This window comes from Ahaetulla prasina, chromosome 1 (genome assembly GCF_028640845.1).
Source record: "Ahaetulla prasina isolate Xishuangbanna chromosome 1, ASM2864084v1, whole genome shotgun sequence".
In the NCBI taxonomy this organism is placed as follows: Eukaryota; Metazoa; Chordata; class Lepidosauria; order Squamata; family Colubridae; genus Ahaetulla; species Ahaetulla prasina.
In genome coordinates this window covers 106617711-106642965 of record NC_080539.1, presented here as the reverse complement: position 1 = coordinate 106642965, position 25255 = coordinate 106617711, and the positions used below count along the sequence as shown (strand labels likewise).

Here is a 25255-nt window from a genome sequence, read left to right as displayed (position 1 = left end):
ATCCCCATTTCTGTACATTGCAGAAGACTAAAATCAGCATTGAACAAGTTGTTTTAGACGACCTTCTACTTTAGTAAACAAGCAGTTAAAGTATTATTTGAATGTGGCCTTTTTGACATGTGAGCAATTCTTTTTTCAACATGGATATACTTAGGTGATACTGATTGCAGAGGGATCTTTTATTACTATGCTGTCACTTCTAGATAGTTATTTTTCTGGTCACTTCTATAATCTTTCTAGATTTATTAAAATTTTAGAAGTTTATAATTTTTACTGTAAAGTATTTCAGGTTCAGTGGGTAAGCAGCTTTCCTTTTTCAATCTTGAGCAAATTTTGTTTAGTGCTACAGCTTCATTTCTGCCATATTTGTGGGACTGTAATCAGTAACTATAGTTCTAGTGTCATTTGCCTTTCAACATAAATCTTAAGATTTTTGACAGAAAATACAGGTAGTCTTCATTTTGCAACTGACTCATCTATCAACTGGTTGTTAGAAAATGTAACTTTGCAACTAATTGTCACATTTACAACCTTCATAGGTCTGTAAATAGCAATAGCACTTAGACTTATATACCGCTTTACAGTGTTTTATAGCCATCTCTAACTGGTTTATAGAGTCAGCATATTGCTCCCAAAAATTTGGGTCCTCATTTTACCCACCTCAGATGGATGGAAGGATGAATGAATCTTGAGCCTGGTGAGATTTGCACTGCCAAATTGCAGTCAGCCAGCAGTCAGCAGAAGTAGCTTGCAGTACTGCACCCTAACCACAGCACCACCATGGCTCAAACAAAGGAAAGGAAAACAAAGGAAACAAAGGAAAGCCAAAGTAAGATTATAAATAATATTGTGGTTTCACCTAGTGATCATTTACTTAAGAACCAGGTTACTGGTCTCAGCTGTGGAACTAAACCAGGACTACCTATAGATTATTTGAAGATCTGTTGCAGATTTATATTTCTGATTCTAGAAATGTTTAAAAACTGGAACAATAGGGACAAAAATAGTTTTCTCTCATATCCGTGGTAGCGCAGTGGTTAAAATGCATTATTCCAGGCTAATTCTGCCAACTGTCAGCAGTTGATCCTGACCAACTCAAAGTCAACTCAGCCTTCCATCCTTCTGAGATTGGTAAAATGAAGACAGAAATTATTGGGGGCAATATGCTTATTTTGTAAACTGCTTAGAGAGGGCTATAAAGTGCTATGAAGCGGTATATAAGTCTAAGTGCTATTACTATTGCTGTTAAATAGGTCTATAAGTAAATATTTAGCTGAATGAAGAAATGGGCTTGTGAAGACAGAGATAGAATAGAAAGAACTCAGTTCTGGGCATTTGCAACTTATGTAGAATCTCTGAAGAGGCCTATTGAAGTTTCTAGTTCAAAGAGAAAAATCAGAGGACATGTCTGAAAGGTTACTGAGGCATGAAATCTGAATCCAGCTGTGTTAACAACTGTAAATATCACAGGTTTCTTTGCATGAAAATAAAGAAAAGGAAATTAAAATGGGAAATGAATGTCAGAGGGAGATACTGAGAAATTCCAATAAACCATTGATATTAACATTTAAAGTTTAATATAAGACTTTGATCAGATAACTGTAGCCTATTTTAAAAATTCAAAGAGAACAGTTTTCTGATCCGTGACCATATTATATTAACAAAGGAGAATTAAAAACTGGTATTCCAACAGTTCAGTGAAGAAGGTAAACAAAAAAATGCACTTATGTAGTTCCTATTTTGGTCCAATTTTCTCCAAAAAAAATCAATGTGTTCCACAGCAAAATGTGAAGGACAGGATGAATGTATTGAAAGAACCATGTTAAGGAAAACCTATTTCAGCATCCAGAACCAGATTAATTGCATTTTAGAGTATTGAAGGAATTACTAATAGTATTGATGAAACCTTGTGTATTATTTTTGAGGCACTCTGGAGATCATGAATGAAGGAGGGCAAATATTCCTATCTTCCAATATTGGGGGGAGGGGAATCCAAGAAAGTAGCAGTCATCATCATAGCAATACCTATGGAAATTCTGTAGCGGCTTTAAAAAGATTGATCTGTAAGTATCTTGAAAACAGTTTAGGATATCAGCATGCATTTGTCAAGAACAAATTTGGCCAGACTAATTTTATGTCATTATGTCATAAAAATAGTTCTGCTACAGTAACTTACTTCATATATTATGGGATTACTGTAGACAAACTGTACCTTAACTGCAGAAAAGCTTTTTGACAAAAGACTCTCTAACATATTGATTAAAAAGCTATTAGGTATGAGCTGGATGGCATGATCATTAGGTGGATTTATAATTGGCCTGAAAATCCTAGTCATCAGGTTCTTGTCAGTGGTTTCTCATAAAATTGGAGAGAGAATGCTGCTTGGTTCAGTCTTCTATTTTTCAGGGTTTTAATTAATGATTTGGGCACAGTGGTGGAGGAATGCTTATCAGTTTGCAGATGATAGAAAATTAGATGTGATAACTAATATACCAGAAGGCAGAAATGAAATTTAAATCAAACATACAGAGTGAGTGAAAATTGAAAGTGACAAGTGCAGAGTTCTTCGGTAATAAAAATCAAAGGTACAGCTATAGAATACTTGATTTGGTATTAGTACTTTGGAAAAAGATATTATAGCAGTAAGTGATTGCAGACTGAATATAAACCAACTGATGTATTGAAAGATGACAAACACACTTTTTATATCACATCAATAAAAGTATAATTTCTACATGATAAGTAAGTAGTAACCATTCTACTTGGTCAAACCCCATCTTGAGTGTTGTGTTCGGTTCTGGGCACATATTTCAAGACAGATTGAGGAAAATGGAAAAGATTCAGAAAACAATGATCATAGAGCTAGAAACGAACTCCTGTAAAGGGACATTGGAGAAACAGGGCCTTGACAAAAGAGGACTGATAGTGTTCTTCAAATACTTGAAGGGATATATAGAAGAGCAATCCTTGTTTTCTTTAGAGTACAAGATTCAGAATAACAGGTTTAAGTAACAGGAAGTCAGAATCCAGTTCAATAGGAAAGAAACCCTACCAAGAGCACCTTGCAGGTAGTTGGTCCCCTTTAATGTCTTCAAGTGGAAGTTGAATGCTTTGATTTAGATTCCTGCACTGAGCAGGATGTGGATTCGGTGGACTTTCCAGCTCTGTGGTTCTACAGTTCCCTCTTATTTTAAATATGTTATTATGATTTTTTAAAAAAGTTTAAACTCTTGACATCTGTCTAAGATTAAAAAAAATAAATTGCACTAGACTAAAAATAGCTCTGCTGCCTGATCATACTTTTGTAAAACTCACAATAGTGTTTGCTTTACTATTGACTTTACAAATACATTTTAAGTTTCATACACAACGTGATTTAGTATTAACATGCTTGAAGCAAATGTGAGCTGACAGTTTGCTTTCACGCATCCCAGTAATAGCAAAATTAAGTGAGAGCGATCTCAGAATAAGGCAATCCTTGTGTATCACTATACAGCCATGTTGGAGATAGAATTCCTGCTTTCTCCAAGAAATAATCTGCACCATAATTATATGCAATTAATGTTACATGTGTAAAATTGTATGGGTTAGTTGTAGCAAATTTAGAAATAAAGTGTTTCTCTTTTCAGTGGATTCTTCTTTTTTCATGAAATAGATATTTCTCATTCTCTGATTTACCTCTTTAAGTACTTCTATTTTTTTAAACCTAGAAATTGTGAAGAAGATGTTTCAAGAAAAAGGTATCGTCATAGATGACAAAATTTTAAAGCCTCACTTGACCTTCATGAAGTTGTCAAAATCCCCAAAACTACAAAAGCAGGTGAAGTAATCACAATAGAGCTGAGGGGTAGTTTGCATTGTAAAGGTTTAGATTGTCCACAAATTATTTTTATATGATTTTACATCTAAATGTAGCCGAGTGACAGTAAATCAGTATTAAGTCTGTTATCAGGAAATCATATATACATTATTTCACATCTAATCCAACAGACAGCATAATAATATATCTGAGATTATTAAAAAAATGTACAAAAACTATTAACTTCAGCTTGTACAGCTCTCTTAAATAAAGAAAAGAAAGATTAAGGAAGAGGGCATTTTTACAAATTCTGTTTTCCTCTGCAGTTTTCATGCTTTTTTAATAGTAATTCCCAACTCATGGGCTTTTTTTTTTTTATGACTATAAGGACACATTGTGGCCAAGCACTTATCTGGGCTGTAATAAATATAGTACTTCTGTATTGACCTTTGCCTTGATGTCATGATTAATTGCACATATTTTATAATGGAACATCTGGGAAATAATATGTAAATTGCCCTGGTTTATAAGATGTTAGAATAATATATACACATTCTTACATAAATGTAGTTTCTGTTTGCATTCATTTTAATTTGAGTTAAAAATCAAACAATATTGGTAGTATATAACCTTTTGCCTGCCCACTTAGAAGTGAGCCTCACATTTATTTTTAAAGTAAAAGTATGTAGTAGTGAAGCCCTTGAGTAACAGTAAAAAAATGTAACTTTTAAGTGTAGCCATTGTGAAGGCGTTTGCAGATAAGATTCAGAAAAATATATTTTTAAAAAGTATGAAAGTAGAATTAAGAATTAATTATATATTTTAGAAATATATTTATTTTTCTAAGATTATGAATAACAATTGAAAATTTTAGAGTAATTTGAACTCAAAAAATACAGTAAGAACAACATTATTAGCAAATTTGTTTGTTATGATATAAATGATTTTAGAGCTTCCTCTGTCTTCTGAATATTTCTAGTTTTACTGTATTATCAAAAAAAAATTCATTGAGAAATTAAAGAGTAAAGGGTAAATTTAAGAGTAAAGAGATACATCTCCATTTTATGGGATGATAGTAGTCTCATTATTAGCAAGTGTTCAAAATAAATAATAAAACTAATTTAGTAATTATAACAAGTTCATGTATGATTTTGTGTACTCATCTAAACAGGACTAGTATCTCACTCTTGATCTAATGTCAGCCATAATGAATAATTTAAGAATAGTATGAGTTTAAATGTATATGGAAACCATAAGTTCCTACTGTCAATGCAAAAGCAAACTAAAAAGAGAGCGAAAGAGAGAAATATAATCTTGTCTTGATCATATACTGCCATCTATGGTTGTGCCTGAAGTAATTCAATTTCTCATGTATTATAACTGTATTTTAGTAACCAGTAATAAAGGTATTTTTTTGGTATGCAAAATACCTGGATGTTCTGAATTAAAGATTTCTATTATAAAGTTAAAGAAACTGGGACATTTGAAAACAATATCAACATGAAGCATTGTAGATTTTATTTTTTAGAATACCAACATACAAAAACCTTTAACACACACAACAAAGCAATGACAAAATTACTATTTAAAAAGGAATATTAATACCAATTTCTTTACTTTTAAATGTTTTTGCATTGATATTTTCTGGACTATTTTTGTGTTATGGACATATTTAATACACATAACACAAATTTAGAAATTATTTATCAGTGGAAAAAAGTAAGTAAATAATCTGTACATAATCCTCTTATGTGTCCGAATATTGACAAATATGTTTACAAAAATACATAGAAATCTATAAATAATCTTCTAAATTTAAATTCAGTTATAATTTATTCATGAATACACATTAATAGTTCATCAAATGTAACAATAGCTGTATGGTGGTTTGCAGGATCAGGATCATAGTTTTGTCATCTCCCTTATATGACAGAATGGGCTATGCTGGTTGGATGTGACAAGCATTGAGTAAAACATAATAAAGGCCTGATGAGTGAAACTCAGTTTGGTACATTATGAATTTTTCAGGCTTTTTGTCTGAAGCAATAAGTAGCATTTTTTTCTGATGTATTTCCTACTTTGTAACAATTCAGTATACACTAAACTATATAGTTAAGTCTTATATTATTTGTATTACAATTACTTATATGCTCTCTATTCAAATTACTATAGGATAATAGGTTACAATATGGAAGCTGAAGAAGGTAGTACTTCTTGAATCATAAACTCCTTTACATCCACTTGGGAATTATCAAGATCTAGGGAGAGGAATTTTTCCACCAGAGATTTGCAGTTTTGCATCTGTTTCTCTTTTGAGGGGTGATCAGTACGTTGGATAGGTTTTCCATTGCGAAACAGTTCTGATACTTCAACTCCTCTGTCAATAATTTTGGAAGGCATGCCAGCCAGAGCTGCAATATTGGCTGCATGGCTGACAGTGGACATGCCTTCCTTAATCTGATAGAAAAATACAAGCTCATCTCCATCTTGATGGGTATCCATGGTCAGATATTGCATAAGAGGAGTGTGGGGCAAAAGCTGTAGTTGCATCAGGCTATGGAAATTAGTGGCGACAAAAATGTGTGGGCACTGGCTCACTTGTGCAATCCAATGCCTTAGAATAGCAGCCAAAAGAGAAAGGCCATCTATTGTATTTGTACCTTTGCCAAACTCGTCAATTAACACCAAAGAGTTTTCAGTGGCATTATTCACTGCTTTGGCTATCTGGTTAAGATCAATCATGAAAGTGGACAGTCCAAGAGATATTGATTCTCTGCTGTGGATCCTTGTATAAATTCCATCTATAGGTCCTATTTCAGCTTCAGTAGCAGGGACATAACTGCCAATTAGAGCCATAAATGTAATAAGACCTACTTGTTTTAGGTACACACTTTTACCAGATGAATTAGGCCCAGTAAGGAGCTTAATCCGTCCATATGTTTCACTGCTGTCCACTGAATTAGGCACAAAGGTTTTTGCGCATAACTCTATCAGAGGGTGTCTTCCATCTTTTATGTGAATAATATGAGAATGAGAAAAGCTGGGTCTGGTATATCCATTCTCTCGAGCCGTGACTGTCATGGATAATAGCACATCTAAATGTGCTGTATATTCAATCACGTCACTAAGTACTGCAGATTTTTCCAGGATCTTAGTCTGTAGCTGGTACATGATTAATGTTTCCTGATCTCGTATTTCACAGTGAAGGTCACCAAGCAAACTATCCAATTCTTTGGTCCTGGCACTGCGATAATGCAGCTTTTCTTCTGATAAGAACATAAAATCTAGTCCTTCAATCTCAAAGTCAGTCTTGCCCACCATTGTGGGCAGACGTGGAATAGAGAGTAAGAACCCTATCAAAGGAATATAAATGACACTGCAAGATGGAATCCTACTATCCAGGTCCTCTAGTTCTTTGCGAGCTACCTCTGTAAGGAAGTCTGAAAGCCCCACTAGTTTTCGTTTCTTCTCATCAATTATGGGGTCCACATTTGGTCTGACAATGAAATGGTTTTCTGAGATGCTGCTTTCAAAATCTACCACTTTGCTAATTAGGCTGGCTATATAGTGTAGATCATCAGTGAAAACATGAGAAATTGTCTGGAAAAGCTCAATGGTGCTTGGGAGAGAGCGACATTTATCTCTTAGGCACACAGCACTATAAACAGTTTTGTAAAGTGCCTGCCAGTCATTTACCTTTGTGTTAGAAAGAGCCATCCTCTTAAGAATTAGAGGTACATTTTTTATATTTTTGAGACATTCCTGTAAGGTCAGAATTGTTTCATGGTTCTGAGCTAACAAAAAGAATTGGATAACATCCAGTCGCTTATTAAGCTCTGTAAAGTTGCTAGTGGGCCTCATGAGCCACAGTCTCATCAGTTTCTCTCCCCACTTGCACCGACAGTGGTTCAGAATTCCATATAAGCTCAGGCCTTCTTTCTTCCCAGTGGCCTGCTTATACACAGAAGGATGTACTTCACTTTTAAAAATCTGCAGTACACAGTAAGTGTCTTGATCCACATTTACAGTATCTGTCAATATAAACTTTTTAAAGGCCAAGATAGGGACAACAACATGACTATCTTCTAGTTGAATTCCAGGTCTTCTCCTGTCAAGGAATTTTAGCAGACCTCCTAATGCTCTTAACACAAGAGGGCTCTCAAAAGGTAAAATAGAGGACAAATAGAGAATTTTCTCAGTTGCTGTCATGTGAGAAGGGACAAAAGGGAATTGCCTAGATAGAATCCTTTGTTTGCCCACTTCCAAACCAAAATCCATATTTGGATAGAGGACAACCTCTAGTTTTCCTCCTCCTGGCTTTTCTCCTTCAGTGGTACCTATATTGGTCAGAAATTTGGCAATGTTAGAATCTTGTTTGGCACTACTCAATATACATTTGGGAGAGACCTCATCTACCACTCTCTGAAGTAGCTTGAGGTCTTCATTGTCAGGTGTGTCAGACATGAAATATACTGAGCAGTCTCCAGTGTCATAGTAAACAATTCCCAGCTCACCTCCATACCACAAAACACACAGGTAGATTTCAGATGGCCCTTCATCTTCTTCAGTGACATGCTGAGGTTGGAACTGGCACTGGTTGGAAAAAGTAGCAGCAGTACTCATTTTCCTTGACTTCAAAAATGTTCAGGCATCTGTAGTTGGATACACAGTATTGTATTAGTGGCTCATCCTTTATGGAACGTGTGCAAAATGAAGATTATATAATCTTTTTAAGCTAGAAGCCATATATCAAAGAGTAAAAGGGCCCAGGGTAAAATAGTGGATGGACCAGGACAAAATCTAATTAATACAAGATAATTAACTCATACACATGAACATTCTGAGGGCCCCATCCACCCTTAACATTAATTTATTCCTTGCATCCAGTTTTAAATTAAAATAAACATTCACCAGGTCAATAATCTTTCTATATAAATTTTTAAAAGAAAGGCTTCAAAATTATTGTAATATTGTTAGATAAGGAATGAATAAAAATAAATTTTGTTTTGCATTTTGGAATCAAGACTGAAAGTACATATGCTTCCCAGAAGTATTCTTAAAGTGAGACTACTGATATTTGTAGTCTTTGAAGTAGAAAGTCCAAATAGAAATATTGTGCACAATAAATATGCAGGACCAAATGTGTATGTAAATATACAGTTATTTCCCTTTTAAAAAAATATAAATTCTGGACAGCAATATATGAACCAGATTAAATTTTAGCTAACGAACAGTTATTCTTCTGCATGATTGATATTATATTATTGCTTTTGTATACCAAATTAAATATGTGAAAAAAATTCACAGAATAAATGCCAGTCCATTATGCCAGTCGCAGTAAGCATATCCATTTTGTCTGCATTTGGTTTCATACAATTTATTATTGACTGCAGGCAGGCAGACCTATAAGGGAACTTCAGGTTGTCATACAGAAATAGATTTGAGTGTCAACATCAGACTGAGAGCACCAGTTCTGTATAAGCGCCGCCAGACATTTCATGTAAATATTGAAAAACTTTGGAGATAGACTGGAGCAATTACCATATTTTTTGCTCCATAAGACACATTTCTCCCACCCCCCCAAATGGGTAGAAATGTCTGTGTGTCTTATGGAGCGAATGGAGCCTTTGGTGGATAGCAGCCAGGCGGTGGGGTCCTTTTACAGTGCTGAACCCCGCCTCTTCTGTCTTTGTCATTGGCTGCCTCTGTGGTCCTCTCATGCTCCACCACCTGCCCTAACTACACTGCTGCTCCATATTGGGCGCTCCATATTCACAGCAAGATGGCACTCCATGTTCTTTTTTTTTTCTTGTTTTCCTCCTCTAAATCTAGATGCATCTTATGGTCAGATGCGTCTTACAGTGCGAAAAGTATATGTAGTATGTCTATTCATAGTATAATCAGAAATTTACAGAACTGAATAAATCTTCTCTAATAACTTGCAAGGTAGAAGTAATAAACAACGATCAGAAAAACATTTAGTGAAAAAATACCATCTCAAGTCACCTGTCCAATAGCTTTTTGGGGGTAAATTCATCATAATAGATTCAGGGTCCCCACAAAGATGATGTCTAGCCATTAATCCAACATTAACCAGATAGCAGTCTATCCATAACGCCAGGGTAGACCTCAGACTTCTCCACTGTCAGAACAGCCTCCTGATTAGAACAAAAAAATCAAATTAATCAAGGAAGCTGCATTATATTGACCCACTGCTCTGTTGGGTGCTGTATATTCCTAAACTATCCCAGACAAACCAGCTCCACAATGAATAATGAAGTCACCCAGCACAATAAGCCCAGATGCTTCTAAAACTTGAAAATGACATCTAAAAGAAACTCAATAGAAATTTCCTTCAGCATCAGGACGAGTAGTACATTAACAAAATCCCCAATGCGTTCCTGGTCCCAAGCCTAAAATAGCCAGATTCGGCATGAACAGGTTTCCTCATAAGTATCCTACTAATAGAGATACCATGACAGTATTAATCTATTCCTCATCTATCTACAAACCACTTTTTAGTATTGAAAGTAGATATTTTCCATGCAGAACACCTCACTTTATCTTTATCCCTTGTAAGAATTAAGAGGTTTTGTACTGATGTTGCTGACTGTCCCCTTTCTAAAGTGGACTTCCATTTATAGTATTTTCTAATTATTCCAGTGGTGTAAACTAGCTTGATCAATATTTCCTAAATTCAGACAGTTTTTTATTCTTACATTTATATGCATGTACTATATTTTCGAATCCCTAGTGCTGCCGTGTAACGGGGTGAGCTCCCGTTACTTGTCCCAGCTTCTGCCAACCTAGCAGTTTCTAAAGCATGTAAAGTAGAAAAAATAGGGACCACTTTTGGTGGGAAGGTAACAGCGTTCCATGCGCCTTTGGCATTGAGTCATGCCGGCCACATGACCACGGAGACGTCTTCAGGCAGCGCTGGCTCTTCGGCTTTGAAACGGAGATGAGCACTGCCCCCCTAGGGTCGGCAACGACTAGCACGTATGTGCGAGGGGAACCTTTACCTTTTACTATATTTTAGTCTTGTGCATGATTTGAAAATTATTTGGAAAAAATGAAAACCCTTTTGCTGAGATGCCATGCTTGCATTCTTATAGGTTCAGTGTACTGTATCTCTTTTGAATAATTTCTGACTGATGGATAGCCTTATTTTACAGACAGGTATCCACACAGGTACATACACTGGCATGTTTCCTATGCATGCTGTTGCAATACAGTTGCAAAAATACCTTGCCAATACTTTCCGATCAAAGCCCGTTTTATATAGCTTTTATTTTCTGAATTTGCCTCTTGCATTCTTTTCTCATAGAAGTAAAGCAACTTTCCATCATCTCTAGTCATCCATTGAAGTCTTGTGATCCTTTGCTTATAAATATTCCAGGGTGGCTGTATTGGCTTTAAAGAAAGTGAACTTCTTGCCTTTGACAGAGCCTCTAGGGCAGTGAGGGCAATTTTTGAGCTTGGCATGTGAAAAATGTAAAATTGCCTAACTTGACTCAGTTGGCCTATCACACTACTACCATCCTGACCAAAAGAGAAATTCTTTACCTTCCCTCCGTCTCTCCCCCATGTTGGCCGTTCTGAACAGCAGCACTTGATAGCAGCTCTGAGACTAGGCCTGAAATGGAGGCCTAGGCCTTGACTTCAGCCCTAACCCCACTTCTTCCAATCAAAAAAGGCCAGCTTGCCATTCCCCAAGGCACACGAGCAATGGAGAACATGCGCGCGCGCGCACACACACACACACACACTCCTCAAATTCCTCCTAAATAATTTCTCTTCCCTAAATAAATTATCTCACAATTTTCTCTCAGCATTCCAGAGAGGTTCCCCTCCCCCCTCAGTGTTTGTTCTCCAGATTCTTTTCTGTCATTGTCAAAACAAAACTGGGGGAAGGGTTGTCACCTAGCAAAGGGGTCTCCAACCTTGGTCCCTTTAAGACTTGTGGACTTCAACTCCCAGAGTCCCTCAGCCAGCAAAGCTGGCTGAGGAACTCTGGGAGTTGAAGTCCACAAGTCTTAAAGGGACCAAGGTTGGAGACCCCTGACGTAGCAGAAAAAATGCTTTGAGATGGGTGAAGAAACTAACAAGACTCAAGGGAACCATTTAGCATGCCATGACATCAAAATAAAATTCTTTTCAGATAGCTTCATTGCCGGCATCTTGAGGGGAGAGGACTAGCTTACATGTTTCTGCTCCCCCGAATGAATGAAAATTAGTTTTTGAATTAACTTGGGAACTTATTTGGAGTAAGGCATTACTTTTTCACAGAAACATCTCTGAGTTAAACAAAGGGATAACATATAGATGTCCTTCATATAGATGTCTTAGAAATTAGGAAAAGGGACCAGCTTTACGTATTTAGAGGAGTTACCAATAAAGGAGAATATTTGTAATTCAGGGTTGAAATGAGGGGTCTTTGATACTCTCTGAGCTTGGTTGTTTACTTGCAGATGTTTCAGTGCACTGATGATGTTAGTTTAGGTCAGGGGTCTCCAAAGATTGGCTGAGGAATTCTGGGAGTTGAAGTCTACAAGTCTTAAAGTTGCCAAGTTTGGAGACCCCTGGTTTAGGTAGTGAAATGTCTGCAAGATAACATCCTCAGAGAGCACTAAGGACCCCTCATGAAAAAGGTTAGTTTGTCTCCTGTTTCTCATTTGTTTAAATCCCTTGGTAGTTGATAGAATGCAAATATTATATTATGCTATTACAGTGTATTGTAGTGTGGGTGGTTAAGTAGCCTCAGTCCATAGTTACTGATTTAGAAACACTTGCTATGGACTAAAAGGAGCTAGGGATGCGCTATCAAGAAGCAGCTCATATGCAACACACATGATGCACCGCTAGATGTCAGCCACATTTCAGGCACTAACCAAAACAGAGCTATCTATCATATTGTAGTTAGTACTAAATCTCATATGTCCCCTTATTTTTCCGATTGTGTTCCTTGATTCTTGTGCAAGAAATTTTGCTCAAAATAAAACATTGCTAGAAGAAAGAAAAACTATAACAACACTTATTTATAGATAACTTTAAGCAAAAAATATGATAATTGATTATTATGTGCTATTCAGTCAATTTTGATTGTTAAAAGCCATATAGATAAATGCCCCTAACCTGATCTTTTGGTTCTTTGAAAAATTGCACCCATTGCTGTTATAAATTAGTTCATGTACCTTGTCCTCTTCTCTTTCCTACCACATTTAGCAACTTAATAGACTTTTCTAAAGGAGTAGATAATGTTCCCAAATATGATTTTGTGTGATTTTAGTGAATTAAATTTAAAGCTGATTATAAGTCTTTTTCTGCCTATTTTATTTTATTAAAAAATTTACATTTATGATATGCCTGTATTTTGAAGTACATGTTATATCACTTAGTAGGAAATGATTTCAAATTATTGAATCAAATAATCTGGTACTTTCTTTAGGTACCAGATGCCAGGTTGATATTGTAACATTTAGTATTATGCAATTGGTTGTTGTTCTGTTCACTTACATAATAGTTTTCACATAGAGTAGCAGAAGTCCCTTCCTACCACAAATGGCAGTAATTGTCATAATTAACTTTTAAAACCTTTTTTGGACTAAATTGTGAAAGTTTTGTTCAGATTCAGTTATGTAAAGTACAGTTATGTAAAATTCAGTTATGTATATGGGAATATGAGTACAGCACCTGCCTGCAACTTATTCGTCACATCTTCTCTCAAAATTGTGTAGCTGTTACGAAAGGCATCTGCTTGATCCTGGAAAGATATAGCTATTCTAAATAGTTGGGACCAAGAGCTGAGTTTACAATTCTCTGCAATCCTTAATGCATTTTTGGAATCCTAGCCAAAATGCTATACAGGAAAATCTCAAAGGACTACTATTCAGAAATAAACACAGGGAAACAACTGAGAAAAGGGAAAATAGAGACAGAATAAAAGAAAAGAACAAAAAACTTATTTTGTTATCCATATTTTTAGTAACAGATTATAAAAGAAATAACAAAATGTTGAGCTGATTTCCATTATTCAACACAGAAACCCATAAAAAAGACAGAAGGTAAAGAATTAGGAAAAAATAACCCAAATGTGGGCACCAATTCTTGTTTATTTTAGTGGAGAGTGTAGAGACGATTGCAGTCCGGCTGTGCAAATCTATTGGCACTGATTCTTCAACACCTCATGAGCTTCTCATCACAAGAGAGCAGTAGAGTACAGGAAGGCCTGGAGGAACGTTGTCCATGGGGGTGATGGGTCGGACACAACTTTGCAACTAACAACAACAAAAAGAGAGCTAAAGTTATACTGCCTGCATAGCTCGATCTGCACAACTGCCCAGAGGAAGAGTTCAAACAATATGACGGCATACTGCATCTTGTCACTCTTGCCATTGTCTGCATGATATAGCTGAACTGCCAAGAACAGCTGGGAATATAACAGCAAAGCCTGGAGCTTCCAGAGATCAGCTATGAGTCTAGTGTTAACCTCATTTGCTAACTATATTATTTACCAATTAAAAGAATTATACTAATGAACAAAGTACACATGATCCATCAGAGGTTGCATTTACAACTGATAGCAGGTTTCAGTCTAGATCTTTTTCTCTGTCAGACAGAAGGCTATTTTAAGAAGATACTAATCTTATTGGTTAAGCTATAGTAGTGAAATTTAATGCTTAATATATTCTCACAGCTCTAATAGTTTTCTAAATTAGGTCTTTAGCCAGGAAATAATCAACTTTATTTTAAAACTTAATGAGATCTAAACTAGTCCTACCCGAAGATTCACATTTTTAGGTTATTCTTTGAAATGTTACCTATTGTATGATGTTCACTTTCTCTTCTTCTCTCTGTGCTTTTTCTTTGATGTTACAAGGGAGTGAAGAGAATTGATTCAAGCATGTTTGCAAATTTCAAAAATCATCATTTTGGAGATGAACTTATGAGCCGTCTAGATCTTTGCTCAATGTTGAAAAAAAAGCAACCCAATGGCTACTATCATTGTGAATCCTCGATTGTAGTGGGTAAGAAAACATATTTCTTAATCCTTTCTATGCTATTTAATAATGCAGAATATACCATATGTGTAAAACCTTTGCTGATTTCTTTATAGAATTTTGCAAGTGAATATAACATTAAGAATGAAAACTTAAGTACTAGGCCTGTCATAAGGCTTTGAAGCCTTTTTTCATAGTGTTGCCCTGTCTTCAAGCAATGCTCTTACAAAAGTGGCTGTGTGGCACACCCTGATTACTTTCACAGCAAGATGACTCCTAATTGTTTTACAAAATATCTATATATCAATAAATATTTGTACATAGTGGTAGTGGTAGTTTATTGATTAGACTTATGTCCATATCATAAAATAAAATACAAGATTTAATTCTAGAGAAAAATATACCAAAGAAAATATAGTAATAAAATACATATGTGGTAAATACAAAGAATCAGCTTTCAGATAAATATATTAACTTTACAATATATCCTGATCTGTTCAACGTAATTGGTGCCTTAACTAGAAACTTAGCAATTCTGCTCATAATATGTTTAAATCTCACAAAATGCTCACAAAAAGTTTAAATCCCAGGAGGAAATAGAACAATCTGCGATTCAGATCCCAGTGGGCCGTCTTTTCAAGGAGAGATGTTAATTATGTAAATCTAAGAAGTACATACAGTTGACAGTAAAAAAAAAACATGAACAATATCTTCAACAACTGAGGCACTTCACGTGATATGGCAGGTGATAGAAGCACCAATATTTAGCCATAGAATCCAACAATTCAAATCTTGCTCTAGAATATAGCCCTTCTTAAGAATATGTCAGGGATTTAATTTTTATCTGCTCACAGTGATGGTAGGAGACTTTAATTGGGTTGAGGCTATAGACTTCTCATACCTGTCACCAAATCTCTGTGTCTTCAGCTCACTTTCCTCTAAAATTTAAATGGAAATGTGCGGCCATATGTTAATCATTCTTTGACTGACAGTTCCAATACCCAGTTATCAAGGTAGTACTTTCATTTTGAAAAACTGCCTACTTCACAAACTGATAAATTAGATCTATAATTGCACATTAAAATTGCTTTCTCTGTCATGCTTTAGGGAGGAAAGGCTAAAATATATATTTGGAATCTGCTTATCTTTTTTCTGCTGTAACCAAGTTGATGGAAACGGAATAGAAATAGGACTGTTTCTCACAGTTGATTTGAAGTGTTATGCAGCTGTCCTTGAGCCATCAAAAGAATTGCCTCTTCTATTCTGTAGAATCCTATTCTGCTACAGTAACAAGGTCAGCAAATGGTGCTGTTATTTATTTATTGCAGGCCACATAAAGAAAGGAACTTGATAGATTCCCTTTGCTTTATTTCCCCCTTTCAGAAAGTGATTCTTGCTGATAGGAAAAAAATGTCCCTAGTAAAGAGTGGGGAAAGTTTGTGCGAAAGCTTACAATAAAACGTTTAGATACATGTCAAATTGATCAGTTAACAAATGGCAGGCTCCTAAAAGGGATGTCAAGTAAAATAAACGGGAATTATTTATTTTAAGCAAAGACTGTCTCCAAAAAGAACTGCATGGAAGTAGCTATACTGGCAATGAGTGACCAAGGGATCCAGTTGATTTAATGACTGGACGAAACCAGAGAAGAGCTATGGAAAGCGTATGTACTACAGGAGATTTCTGGAATCATGCAATTGGGAGTGGTCTGCCTGTAAGAACTGTCATCAACCCTGATATGAAACACCTCCAAAGCTGGAACAGAATGGGCTAAATGGTGCATTTCTACTCTGCATTGAGGATAAGAAGAAGTAACCATGGTGCATTACACAAACAGCTATGGAAACTACAGTTGAATGGCCAGGAGCATAGTTTGGTCAAGGCAATGGCTGTAGTATTCTTGCAAGAGTCCTGAGAAACACCAAAGAAATAAAATAGTAAAAAGAAAATCCATGCAAAACCTTTTTGGCAGAAGCAGCAGAAAAACTGTAATACAACTATTCCTCCAGTTACGACAATTCAATTAGTGACAGTTCAAAATTACGACTCCCTCCCCCCAAAAAGTTTTCAACCTGGTCCCAATCTTCCGCACGTTGCAGCACCACTGTGGTCATTTGCCCTTGCGACTGACCGCAGAGATGTTGCAACATGCCCACTGCCTATTTTTCCCTCTATCCTACCCTGCCAGGTATCCACAGGGACTGTGCCTGCTTTGCTTTCCGCTTACTCATCCCCACCCAATTTCCCATGGCTTTATTCTACTTACTTTTGAAAGAGCTCCAAAAGAGGATGACCCACGTGGCAGAGAATTCAGAAGCCAGTGAAGCTGTAAGAACGTGAGATGTAAGGAAAACAGCTTCGCCCCATCTGAATAAAAGCCTAGCTTCTTTGCCATGAGGGCCTGCAGGCTTCGTCTGGGCCCACTCTGGCCGCCAGTGAGCAGCCTCCTGCTTGCTGCTGACTGGCTAGTTCGAATGAGCAGCTTCAGGGATTGGGACGTGACAGCCAGTCAACACGGAGCTTGTTTCCTTTGTCTCATTGGGCTCCATGTTGATTAGCGAATGCATTGGGAAAAGCAGGGAAACAAATCCTTGGATTAAAAATGTAATTGACAGGCTGTATTACATTCGTAACTTGAGGATTATCGGTACACCCAGTTGTATTTAGCTAGCAATATACATATGGCAGAACTTGTCTTTCTTTTCCGGTTTCTATGTACATAGACTATTGCTTTAAAAAAAAAACACCTACATCCATATTTTTAAAAAATAGGCCAGCATTTTTTCCAGAGCATTAAATCTTTGTTTCTAAAGATATATTTTTTTTGGCCTTCTCATAGAGTTGCATAGCTGACTCTTTCACTGTCAAAAAGTGGTTTACCCAGCTTGCAAGTGCAGATGTTCTTATATCACAGAGAGAAGCGGCATTGAATTGGCCTTTCATTTGATCTTCTTCCTTTAAACTTCAGAGCTAAGATTTGTACAGAAATAGAGCCGGTTCTTTATAACTTCAGCCTTGTACTCAGCAAATGGGAATGTCAAAAGAGGAGCAGGGAGAATGAAAGAAAAAGAAAAAATAGTTAGGTACAAAGTTTAAAATCTTTTTGCAGAGGAAATCTGTAGCCTCCAGTTTGACAGGCAAACAAGTACTGTGTACTATGTAAACTTGCAGAAAAGCCGAGAGTTTTAGGTGCCAAAATGCACCCCCCAAATTGGGTTCAGTTTATTCACGGATGGCTTATCTATGAAAACATATGGCAGTACACTTCTCTAAAGTAAGTATGTATATACAGTATACTCACATATAAGCCCATCCACGTATAAGTCAACCTCAGATTTTTAACCAAAATATCAGGAGAAATGTGCCACCTACGATAAGCCATCTGTGCAAACTAAAACATATGAAAGAATGCAGAATTGAATTGACTGGACAGATGTTATGGGAGACAGGTGGTCCCTCAAGTAATCAACACTTTAATATGGCTTTAAAAAACGGAGGTTGAGAATAATCAAAAGCGGAATTTGTTCTGCAGTATGACGGTCTTCTTTTTACTAGAATGTTTAAATTGCAATACTGAATCTTGGGATCTCTTTAGGCTTAGGATGTATACTGTGATTGTGTAACTAGCAACTGCTAATAAATTTTAGATCAAAAGTGATTGATTTGTAAACCAGAAGATTGCAGTAAGTGTTTGAAAAAAATGCAGAAAAACGCAAAACTAAATGTTTATGTAATGGTCTCATAATTATCTGAAATTAAAAATAATAATATATTAAGGAATTAGATGTTAAGAACTCCACTTTTATCTATTTGGACAGCAAACATACTTAACAAATAACATGATACCATAATACTTCATGAATTTATTGATAGAAAGGACCGTAGGCAATAACTAATTAATTAGTTTTAGCTGTGCTTTGAGATAATTGGTAATATTAACTATATCTTGCAAATTTATTAGCTCTATAATAATTCAAACCCTAAGATGCCATTAAATAGTAAAATAATTTATTATTCATTATTATGTATCAATTTTACATTGATGTATTAATGCAACATGAAAAAACATGATTTTAGCAGTATACTCCAGAATCAGCAAATAATTTTATTTAATTTTCATTTGATTGAGACTTTTTCCCCTTTGATTTTTAATTATAAAGTAAATACTTAGTTTAAAATTCCATTTACAGTGAACAGATTTCTCATTCAAATACCATACTTTTTATTTAAAAGAATAATGTCTTGTAAATCAAGTGTTTGTATATGCAATACTGTAATTTGAAAATGCAAAGAACTGAATCATGGAGAAATTAAAAGCTTAATTCTCAGAATAAATAAATGGCAACAAGGCTAATCTGTTAGGGTATTGGGTTAAAACTTACAAAAGATTAATGATGATCTGTCACCATGGAATGACCTTATCTCCGAGCATTAAGATAAAGCTTTCTTTGAAGTTTGCCTGCTTTAGCTAATGTGTCTATAAAAGATTTTCTTTTAACTGCATTGGTCTATCATTCAGGCTATGAGCTAATGCTCTAAAAATATCCATTTTGATTTGATCAAGCACTCTGGCCCAATTCTGAAAATATTTTAGAATTGCTGTGCTATTGTTGAGGAACGCATAAAGAATTATAAATAGATATATTGGTCATATTTTGCTGGGTAAATTGCTTTGATTTGGTATAAAGGTTGATCTTAGAAAGTGCCATCCTGCAATGAAAAATGAAAAGATTTGGGGGCCCTTTATGCTTTTGATTTAGAGGATTCATCTCCAAAATGTATTATTAGATATAGTTAGAACTCTTTGAGAAAGGTAATTTACATTGTTGAGAAACCACAATGTGGAGGTTTAACTTACTTCTGTCAGTAAACTCGGGAGAAAGGGCAGAAGGACTTTTCAATTACGACTGGTTTCTTTGGCCTGATTTTTAAATAGACATTAAAGTATTGTTTTAAGATCTGAGAGCCAGTTTTATCTAGTAGTTAGAACAACAAGGCTAGAAAGCAAGAGAAAGCAAGAGTTCTAATCATGCTTTAGCCATGACCTTGGGCAAGTCACTCTTAGCCCACGTCACAGAGTTGTTGGGAACATAGGAGAAGGATGGTGTGTTGGATATGTTCACTGTCTTGAATTAATTCTAAAAATAATAATAAAGGTGGAATACAAATAAATAAATCTGCGTTATAGTTTAAGGAATTGAATTCTTTGCTGTAGAATATAGTACCATTTGGGATATCCATTGGCAATGTCAGCTGGTTCAAAATAGTGGAAGCTATTGGAGTAATCTAATTACTCCCCCCACCCCATGTTAATAGAGGCAAGTTGTCAGTTTTGCCTGCTATTTTGATGCTGTTAAAACCCTGTAGACATTCCTGGGTACAGCCCTATATTGATGATTTGGCATTTGTAACAGTTCAGGCATTGTGACTTTTACTATCATATAACTCTTATGCATTATGCACAGGAGGCAAAGGAGTCTTTCAGGAATACCAAGTGATTTCATGAAAAGTGAACTTTTTACAAGGAAATTTTCCATGATGTACTTCTGTTGTTGGAAGAATTCCCAAGGCTAAATCTATTCTTAAGGAAATCAGACAACTCCAGTACTGAATTTGAAATAAATCTATTGTATTGTCTCTAGCGGAGCTTTTTAAATTTTTGTGTTATAGATGCGCCTACCATGTTTAAGCATATAGCTAATCCTCGATTTATTACCACTTGTTCAGCAAACGTTCAAAGTTACAGTGGTGTGAATGAGTAGTAACTATGACTGGTCTTTGAAGTTCCAGTGCTCCCAGCAACTGGCCAGTCACATGATCATAATCTGGGTGCTTGGCAACTGCTTGCACTTAACAATGTTTGCAGTGTTCCACAGTCACATGACAGCTATTTGCAACCTTCCCTGCCAGCTTCCCACAAGCAAAGTCAATGGGAAAGCCAGTCAGGAAAGTCAAAAATTGTTCTGGTACGTTACCGGACCCACATCTAACAGCAGCCACCCAAGCCCCACTGTGCTTTTGCTGCACTTGTCCCATTTGCACCCTGCAATAGCAACCTAAAGTCCTGTGACACTTACGCCATACCTCATCTTGTGCACCTCTTGCACCCTGCAGCAGCCATCCCAAGCCCCACTGGGCTTGTGCCTCCCAGCCACTCACACATCCCTATGCACCAGGGTGGGTTTCAAAACCCATTGCAACTGGTTTGCTCAAGGGTGCGCTTGTGGGCACGTGTAACGCTTCTGCGCATGCACAGAAGCATCCAGGTGGGTAGACAGAGCCTCCCACCTCTACTGGTTCGGCCAATACGGGGCGAACCAGTAGCAATCCAGCACTGCTATGCACCCTTTCCCACCTACAGGTAGCAGCCAGTTCCCATCTACCGGTGACAGCCAGTTAGCTGTCTGCCAGCCTGTTTGCAAACCACTTGGGACTTGCAACTTCCTGCTTTAACTTTGATTATTGGAACTCAACAGAAAGTTGTGGGGAGGTTCTCAGTTAATAACCCATGTACTTCATTTAATGACAGCAATAAGGACTTCCAAGATTGCTGTTGCTAAATGGTGTTAGATCCACATCACCTATCAGTGGAAATTCTGGTCCCAATTACCATAAGTAACAGAGGACTATAAAAGTGAATCCTCCATTGGGTTGATATATTATACTAATAGAATAGAATAGAATAGAATAGAATAGAATAGAATAGAATAGAATAGAACAGAATAGAATTTTTTATTGGCCAAGTGTGATTGGACACACAAGGAATTTGTCTTGGTGCATATTAGTATCTTTCTTGGGTTTAACTTAATGAAGTATCTGAACAAAATTGCTGTGATGTATAAACTATGGATTATGGCTCAGGTTATTGCATGAATGCAACTATCTTGATAAGATTTTATTGATAAAATCTTTATTTAACAAGTAGTAACTTAATGTGAAAAAAGGAGGTTATTCTTCTTTTCCTCTTTGGGGGGGATATACATACATTTGCATATGTAAAGATTAAAGCATTTTTTGAAATCTCAAATCGATTCTTTTTAAGGAATTGATAATGTACATTTTTGTTCATGTAAAATGATTTCTGTTTTAAAATATCACTGTAGTTTTAATCAACTAAATACATAAGGGAATGAAAATTCCTAACAGGAAATTTGAACTCTTACGTAAATAGATTGTGCACGTTTAAAGAGCTTTATGAGAATCAGTTGTATCTAAGAAGCAATTAAATCTTGTTTAATGAATAAAAATCACAGAACCAGAAAAAATATGTAATGTTTATAGCAGCTAGTTCAAGTCCAGAATAGTGTAACCACAATGGTCTTTGGATTCCATATGAATTTGAACAAAAACAAAAAAGAATCTTGTTTCCCTCGCAACTCTGGCTCTAATGTTTCTTCTTTTTGTTTGTTTGTTTGTCCTTTGAGTTTGAGTTAGCACTCAACAATTTATTTATAGAATGCCTTCCTTTGGCCAGACCTGCAATTCAAAAGGAAGGAAGATTATAACAGAAAAGGGAGCCATGGCCATGATAAATTTTTTATTTTATTTTACTGATAAGATACCTAGAACAAGAACAAATATACTTAACACTCAAGATAAAAAGAAAATACTACCAAAATTAAAATGATTTCAAGGATGCTATTCAGAAGGGTCTTTAGGCAATGTGGGAGCTACAGCTTGTCATCATGATGCAGATTGGGGACTGCATTGGAGAGATAATGTTTTGCTTAAACTTATTCAGTGGCTTCAGGAAACCAATGTGATCTGTTAATTGGGCTGGGAGATAAATTTGTTCAGCTCAACTTTTAAAGCATACATTTCGAACAGTATTTCTTGAATAAATTTGCATGCAGAAATGCAGTTATCTATTTTTGTATCTTTATGAGTTCTGTGATGCTGTTTTTCAATCAAAACAGACTACAGGTAATCCTCGACTTATGACTACAATTGAGCCCAAAAGTTCTGTTAAGTGAGACATTTATTAAGTGAGTTTTGCCCTATTTTACAACCTTTCTTGCCAAAGTTGTTAAGTGAATCACTGCAGTTGATAAGCTAGTAACCTGGTTGTTAAGTGAATCTGGCTTCCCTATTGACTTTGCTTGTCAGAAAGTCGCAAAAGGTGATTACATGACCCTGGGACATAGCAACGGTCATAAGTGTGAACCAGTTGCCAAGTATATGAATTTTGATCACGTGATCATGGGGATGTTTCATAGGTAGTAACTGAAAAATGGTCATAAGTCACTTTTTTCAATGCCATTGTAGCTTTGAACACTCACTAAGTGAACTGTTGTAAGTTGAGGACTGCCTGCATAAATCTGTGTACTAAAGTACACAAAATGGTATATTTTAAAAGATAATGGACAAAGTATCATTTTATTCAGGAAGTATGTATTTGAGGAAAAAGAGTATGCTTATGAATTTTTATGTAGATGATTAAAAATTGTAAATAAACATAGATATAGAATGAAGGATAACTATAGAATAAAATGTATAAAAACTGTGAAATTATAATGAATAGATTTATTTATCAAAACCTGATTGTATATATATTGCATCATTTTGCATCACTGACAGTTTTCATAGTGAAGTTTGATTAAATTCAGTATGAGAATTTTAAACCCACATTTTTCTTCATGCTGAAATTATTTGGACATATTTCATTAAATACTCTTAGAAATCAACTGTCTGTTGTCACTTTACAGTTGTAAAATGAAACAAAAAGTACACTTCTAGCGTTTTTCCCAGTTAGTTTCCTTTTTAAATAAATAGGGCATTAGTCTCCTGAAAAGAATAAAATGAAAGAAGTTCCCACCAGACGTATTTTCTTTTGCTTTAATGACAGGCTTTTACTTATGCCCTGTAGATGTGTGTTAAGTAGTCATGTTTAATTCATTTGTTCTTTAGAATATGGGTCATGTGCTTTTTTTATATGTGATTTGACAGGCTGACAGTTTTTGCTTAAGCAGGCTTTATTACAAAATGTAGATGAAGCTGTTCATATGCATGATAGAGTTTTATAGTCCAGCCTGCCATATCAGAATAATTTATAAGTACCATATAATATATGCCTGAAAAGTATCATGCTAATATTTCCATGAAAGAACCTTCTGACTTCTGTCCTTGATAAGATACCAGATGATCTTGGAACAATTCTCAGTGTTCTCAGGACAGGGTGTTCTGTTCACATTGTTTTAAAGAACAGTTGTGATTCAATATTTAAAAATAATACTCCTCTGTTTTTGTTTGTGGATGATACTTCAAAGAAGAAATTTTTCTAGCAAGTGGATAGTAATTGGTAAAAACACAGAAAGAGTAGGATAGAGGCTTAGTACATAACTTGTTATCCTGTAATCAATGTTTTTTTTCCTTTGAATTTCTTTCACTATTAAAGATTAAGAGAACCGAGTATTAGCTGTATCATCACGTTATCCCTGTTGGACTATGAGTTTAGCAATTACCTTACAATTGTTTAAGGTAATTCATAAGGGGAACGCTAGAAGTTGCAGTGAAATATTAATTACTTTTCTGAGAGTGGTGGGAAATTATTGCTTTTGCTGGAATTTGGGGCTGCAAAGTTAAATTAGACTCAGTGAGCATTGCATGTGGTGCTAAGCTAAGCTATGGTTGTGATGCAGACTGTAGAATCCCATATATTGAGGTCAGGCAGCCCCTCCCTTAAATAAAATTATCAAAAGAATTTTCAGTATGACTGATGTATAAGATGTTGTTCTGCCAGGACAAGGCCAAACAATAGTGGATTTTCAACTTTTGCCCTCATTACTTCAGTGTTGGTGGCTGCTTCTGTCTATAGAGCACTACTTCAGGGCATGCCCCATCTCCTGTTGGGCATTTTCTCACCTTTAATGTTTTCCCCCCTCTATGATTAATCACATAAGCAGAACCAAGCATGAAGTATTAGTTGAAGTCTAGAAAAAGATTTAATACAGTGCTACCTCGGTACTCGACTGCTTCCAAACTTGTTGAATTTGGTACTTGATGCGTTTGGATGTGAAAATGTTGTTCCAGTATTCATTGTTTGTTTAGTACTTGATGCACTGCAAAAGGAGGTGGGGGACAGCTGCAGGGGCAGACAGGAAGATGGCCATGCTGGGAAGATGGCTGCAAAAGGAAGTGAGGGACAGCCGCAGGGGTGGACAGGAAGATGACCATGCTGGGAAGGTCATTGACATAGGAAAAGGAACAGATAGGAGATCCTTCCTGGCCAAACAGAGGAATATGTGGTAAGTCATATGGTTTGTTTGGTACTCATCCTTTTTAATACTCATCCCACCTCCCAGAACCAATTAAGAACAAATGCTGAGGTACCAATGTATTGTCTGCGACCTTAACAATAGAGAAAAGCCATATACTTTAAATAAAGATTTTGCCCATCTCCGCTTGCATTTGTGCATCTTCATAAGCTTTAAGTGGGGTAGGATTATAAAATTACAAG

General features: G+C 35.9%; 2 protein-coding genes across 5 annotated transcripts in view; one reads left to right on the top strand and one right to left on the bottom strand.

Moving 5' to 3' along the window:
• AKAP7 (A-kinase anchoring protein 7) overlaps nucleotides 1-25255 on the top strand; it is a 71172-nt gene that overhangs the window by 31505 nt on the left and 14412 nt on the right. For all 4 annotated transcript variants that reach the window (XM_058171790.1, XM_058171800.1, XM_058171782.1 and 1 more), the window contains 2 exons: nucleotides 3711-3820; nucleotides 14679-14826. In XM_058171790.1, the coding sequence (XP_058027773.1) occupies nucleotides 3711-3820; nucleotides 14679-14826 (258 nt within the window). The remainder of the gene's footprint in view (nucleotides 1-3710; nucleotides 3821-14678; nucleotides 14827-25255) is intronic.
• MSH5 (mutS homolog 5) lies at nucleotides 5981-8422 on the bottom strand. Its single transcript, XM_058163800.1, has one exon. It carries the CDS (start codon nucleotides 8420-8422, stop codon nucleotides 5981-5983), a length of 2442 nt encoding a protein of 813 aa, XP_058019783.1.

Bases quoted from the DNA above. Each gene is read 5' to 3' on its own strand.
- MSH5 (XM_058163800.1), bottom strand. From the start codon at position 8,422: ATGAGTACTGCTGCTACTTTTTCCAACCAGTGCCAGTTCCAACCTCAG.